Here is a 5,434-nt window from a genome sequence, read left to right as displayed (position 1 = left end):
AGAGAGAGAGACGATTCCTATTAAAAATTAGGGGCGTATGACGAATTTGATGTAAAAACCTATAGAATTGTGTAAATTAAATCCACCATATATATCTCATATACATCTCTGTCTAAAACCTTTACTTGAAAACAGAATAGATTTCAAACTATAAAGAATTTGAAATATTTTTAGATTAGATCATAAATGATTGGATAATATCACATCAATAAAAGAATAAATTCCAATTAGCATAAACTAAAGTTTTCTTTAATTATATTTGGTCTATACATATTAATTAACTAATAAATGTCGGCAATGAAAATAATATGTTTTACCAAATAATTTCGGCACAATTGAAGCGAATGAGTTATGGAATAAATTCTTTTTAGATTTAAGAAAGAGTTTGCTATTATCATGAGGTATGGAGACAATATATTGTGGGGGGCAGGCACTCAATCAAAATTTCCCAAGCATCATCCCAAATAATTTGGTGATGAAAAATTGACAAATAACGAAAACAATATTAACATAAGTTTTATTTTGTTTTTGACATAACAATATTAATATAACTACACAAAGAACTAAAAAGAGGGAATCATATCGAGTGCATGGTAAGATTAGTTCGTCCTTGTGTTACAAATAGTTGAGAATTTTTATTTTTGTCCATGAGATGAGATTACTTTCTCTACTCTGACCAAAATCTTTATAAATTGAATGTATTTGCTTTTTGTTTGGTTTGAGTAAGTTCGAGAGAGGCCTGTCTCTTACATTTTCTTCGAAGCTATCATCATATTCATATATACGATGAGCTTTTTTAGTATTTGTAAAAATACAACTTTTTTTTATTGGGTGCTATTGTTTTGTTGTCCAATCAATATATTACCAGCTTTGTGTTATTTCATTTGTCTAATCCATTACCATATGGGCCATATCTCTTCCAGGAATCTTTTGTTCGTTTGTAATTATTGCGGCAAGAAAAATATAACAATTTCATGGAAAATGGTCTGATAAATCTCATGTCTCTCACATCATATATATGATGAATGTTATACAAATTAGAATTCTAAACAAAATCTAATACGTACTTATTATAATTAATGTCACATAATTTGTTAACAAAAAGAAAAAGAACTTCATTATAGGATTATTAACGGGCGAGTGAAGGTCTTTTGAAATAAAATGAACAAAAAGTTGCAAAAGTAAGTAATATATATTTGTATGGGCAACTTCGATTTCAGCATTTATACCCAAAAGATTACCCTAACATGTTTAACTAGAGACTGTAACAGGCCGCAAAGGACAATCAGAACTACAACAGATCGATTACAACTTACAATAGAAAGAGAAGCCACAAAGCTTGTCAGACAATGTGCGTTTGCAACAACTCCATAAGTCCTCTTTGTTTTGCTAAGAACTCGATAAGTCTTGAGGGCCGCAAATGATAAGAATGTCTTCTGACGGAATGGGTTCAAGAACATGCTTCATTGTTCATTGCTGACCTGACGGAATGGGTAGAAAGTTTGTGTTGCTTTACCGACAAAATAATATTGTGAATTAGACAACCATAAAAGTTAGATTTGTTAACTATATTTTCACTCACGTCGGTACTTAATATTATAGCGAAACAGTTAGGTTTAGCTTTGTCCTCGTAAGATGGTTGTACTTTTGTTGGGCCAAATAAAAAGGCAACCAACCCAACAACTTTTATTGTGATGACAATATAATCTTCAACATAACAAAAAAAGTTATAGTGCGGCCTGACATGCGTATGTAAATGCCTAAATGGGCTCTTTTTCTAAATAGCCCAATTCGTTTTTTGGCGCCATTTAGACCGGCAAACTATTTCAGACGGTTTGATTTACGAGCAAGACTGCAGGCTGCAGGATTTTTGAAACTTTTGAGCTTTCAAAGTTCATCGAAAATTCAAATTCGAAATGTGAACCAAACCAGAACGTAGAATCAAAGGAAACTTTCAATCAAACGTATATATCAACAACAGAGACACTGAGAGAGAGAGAGAGACAGGGCATTGCATTCCTTATTATAAATAAACTCAACAAAATACGTTGAAACAATTTGTTTTCGTGTTGTATGCCTAAAGCATGAAGCTTTCTTTTCAAAAAGATGAAACAAAAGCTCTACACAAACATTGGAAACACTGAATTCAGAATAAACACAAGACAGAGTGACTGATAGAGAATTAACCTCAAGGAACTGTTGCGATGCTCTATTGACTCTTCCTTGCAAGATTAGTCCATTCAGTGTGGTACGCACCAGGACGATCGGTTCTCTCATATGTATGAGCTCCAAAGAGATCTCTCTGCGCCTGAACCAGATTCGCAGGTAATCTGGCGCGTCTGTAAGTGTCAAAGTAGGCTAAACTTGAGCACATTCCTGGTGTGCTTATCCCAGCAGAGATGGCTAAACCCACCACTCTCCTCCACGCAACTTGCCTCTGAACCATCTCTTTTGCAAAATCAGGATCAACCACTAAGCTTGCCAAATTCGGGTTTCTCTGGTAAGCTTTCTTGATCCTGTCCAAGAAAACCGCCCTGATAATACACCCACCTTTCCAGATCCTAGCCATTTCACCCAAATTCAAATCCCAACCTTTCTCTAAACTCTTAGCCCTAAGCAAATTCATCCCTTGGGCATAACTACAGATCTTCGAAGCATACAAAGCTTGCCTCACATCATCAATCAACCTCTTCTTATCAACTCCACGAGACGCAGAACCGATATCCTCTTTCAATCCAGCTTCTTCCAACACTTTCGCAGCATTTTCCCTCTCATCCTTCAATCCACTCAAGTACCTACAATCCAACGACGCAGCAATAGTGGGCGCCGCAACAGAAAGCTCAGCCGCCTGCTGAACTGTCCATTTACCAGTACCTTTCATACCAGTCTTATCCAAAATCTTATCCACTAACTCTCCATCACCATAATCATCCTTAACCCTAAATATATCCGAAGTAATCTCAACTAAGAAACTCTCAAGCTCACCTCGATTCCACTCAGTAAAGATATCCGCAAGCTCATCATTACTCAATCCACCAACGTTCTTCAACACATCGTAAGCCTCAGAAATCAGCTGCATATCACCATATTCAATCCCATTATGAACCATTTTCACAAAATTCCCAGATCCACCTTCTCCAATGTAAGTCACACAAAGACCATCCTCAACCTGAGCAGCAACTTTCTCAAGAATATCTTTAACATTGTTATACGCAGCGAAGGATCAACCAGGCATAAGCGAAGGACCATTACGAGCTCCTTCTTCACCACCAGAGACTCCCATACCCAAATAAAGCAATCCTTTCTTCTCAGCTTCGACGATTCTTCGCTCTGTGTTCTGATACCACTCATTTCCACCATCGATGATGCAATCACCAGGCTCCATGTACTCGGAGAGTGCTGAGATTGTTTGGTCAACGGGAGCACCGGCTTTGACAAGGATGATGACGGATCTAGGTCGTTGGATCGAGAGAACGAAATCGCGAGGAGAGTATTGACCAGCGACTGGGAGCTTTCCTTCGTCGGAGGCACGGTCTAGGGTTTCGTCGACTTTGGAAGTGGTTCGATTGTAGACTGAGATTGGGAATCCTTTCTCGGCGATGTTTAAGGCCAGGTTTTGGCCCATGACTGCGAGACTAGCGAGACCTATGCGAGATAGAGCGGCGGACTCCATTGTTGAGAGATAGAGAGAGAGGTTAAGGTTTAGACGGAGGTTGGTGGTGATGAGGGAGAGAGAGAGTGGCGGAGATATTTATACGGTGAAAGTGACGGATTCGTCGATGGAGCCAAGAGACAAACCAAAAGGCTTTTGATTTAACAAACTGGTGAAGCGTTTTTATTTGTTTTAATCTCGTTTTGTTAGGTGAAGAAGACGCTGACTTATTACGACGTCGTTTCTGGTTACTTTAGTTTAATCTTTGAACTTTTGATTAAACCGAATTGAATTGGTCCGATTTAAAATAAAAAAACCATAGAACCGGATCAGTTTTATAAAAAAGAAAAACATATATAGCAGAGCCAGGTTTCGATCCTGGGACCTGTGGGTTATGGGCCCACCACGCTTCCGCTGCGCCACTCTGCTATTATGGTTATTGATTTCTAAATTTATTATATAATTTAATCATGAGTTAATTACGAGATCGGCATTTAATCGGATGGGTATTGTCTAATATGGCATTTTTGTCCGTCCTTCTATATATAGGCATTTTCCTATATAGTAGAATTACATATCTAGCCTTCTGTTTGCTCTTCCTCTTCTATACCATCTTCCGACTGCATCGACGCTTCTAAACTCTCTCTCTCTCTCTCTCTCTCTCTCTCTCTCTCTCTCTCTCTCTCTCTCTCTCTCTCTCTCTCTCTCTCTCTCTCTCTCTCTCTCTCTCTCTCTCTCTCTCTCTCTCTCTCTCTCGTTCCCAAGAAGCGAGAAAGCCAAAAGTAAGAAAGAAAGGATGCTTCCACGAGTTTAAAGTTGTGCCTAGGGTTTCTCCTATCAATTCCAATTAAATCGACCGTTTAAAAACTAAACCGTCTAACCCAATTTTGTTGGTGTAGATCGACACCCAACACTGGTGTCGGTCAACACCAACAAAATTTCAGAATCAGGTGTTACACGATAAAAAATGTTAAAAATAAATAAACCCGAAAACATTCTCTGCGCTATAGCGCGGATCCGAACCTAGAGGGTCAAATAAAAGTTGCATTGTATTTTCGCAAAATTCGATTTCAGTTAGGGACAAAAATAGTAGATAAACTAGACAAGAACACGTGATACAACACGGATTATATTTTATATTACAGAAAATTTTGTATAGATTATGGGAGAATTTCAAAAATGTACTTTTTCCAATACCACTTTTTAAAGTTTTATCAAAAAGTTACTAAAAATTTGAAATTTATCATATGTGTAAGCTTGTATATATACACACAAATTATCTTTATATGTGTGTAAATTTATATATATATTTCATAAATACTGTATAAAAACCTATTAAAAATCATTTAAAAACCATATAAAAACCTTGTAAACCTTTTAAAAATGTTATAAAAGCATTAAAGCTTTACTAAATATTTAGATTGAGTCTCCAGGTAGTAATGATGATCTAGATGTACTTTATAGACTATATAAAAATTTACAATTTTTCATATTTGAAAAAGGGTATTTTTGAAAATGGATAGGAAAGGGGGGTATTTAAAAAAAGGAGTACACCAAAAAGGGCATTTCTCAAAAATTCTCAAGATTATATTTTCAAACAAGATTTTGATATCTTTTACTAGTTTATATATTTTAGTTATATAGTAGATCAGTACACGAGCTATAGCACGGTTATATTTTTTTAAAACCTAATTTTATATAATTTATATTTTAAAACAATGTTTTGGTATGTTATGTTAATTATAGGTATTATCGACATATGTTATAAAGACCATAATTCAT

The 5,434-nt window shown here is 36.1% G+C and overlaps 2 protein-coding genes and 1 non-coding gene across 3 annotated transcripts; all 3 read right to left on the bottom strand.

Annotated features, from left to right (window-relative positions):
* Positions 1-1,992: 1,992 nt before the first annotated feature.
* On the bottom strand, positions 1,993-3,791 carry LOC111828548 (6-phosphogluconate dehydrogenase, decarboxylating 2, chloroplastic-like). The gene has a single exon (XM_023778553.1). The coding sequence runs from the start codon at positions 3,671-3,673 to the stop codon at positions 3,224-3,226; it is 450 nt and encodes a 149-aa protein (XP_023634321.1). The 5' UTR covers positions 3,674-3,791; the 3' UTR covers positions 1,993-3,223.
* Positions 2,210-3,109, bottom strand: LOC17877984 (6-phosphogluconate dehydrogenase, decarboxylating 2, chloroplastic). Its single transcript, XM_023778568.1, has one exon. The coding sequence runs from the start codon at positions 3,107-3,109 to the stop codon at positions 2,210-2,212; it is 900 nt and encodes a 299-aa protein (XP_023634336.1).
* A 218-nt stretch (positions 3,792-4,009) lies between the features above and the next one.
* On the bottom strand, positions 4,010-4,081 carry TRNAM-CAU. Its single transcript has one exon. It is a non-coding gene; the product is annotated as a tRNA-Met (tRNA).
* Positions 4,082-5,434: the final 1,353 nt, after the last annotated feature.

This window comes from Capsella rubella, unplaced genomic scaffold (assembly GCF_000375325.1).
Source record: "Capsella rubella cultivar Monte Gargano unplaced genomic scaffold, Caprub1_0 scaffold_7, whole genome shotgun sequence".
Classification (NCBI taxonomy): domain Eukaryota; kingdom Viridiplantae; phylum Streptophyta; class Magnoliopsida; order Brassicales; family Brassicaceae; genus Capsella; species Capsella rubella.
Note: the sequence above shows the minus strand (reverse complement) of the source record. Positions and strands in the feature narration are given on the sequence as shown.

Excerpts from the sequence above, each read along its gene's own strand:
- LOC17877984 (XM_023778568.1), bottom strand. The coding sequence starts at position 3,109 with ATGGTTCATAATGGGATTGAATATGGTGATATGCAGCTGATTTCTGAG.
- LOC111828548 (XM_023778553.1), bottom strand. The coding sequence starts at position 3,673 with ATGGAGTCCGCCGCTCTATCTCGCATAGGTCTCGCTAGTCTCGCAGTC.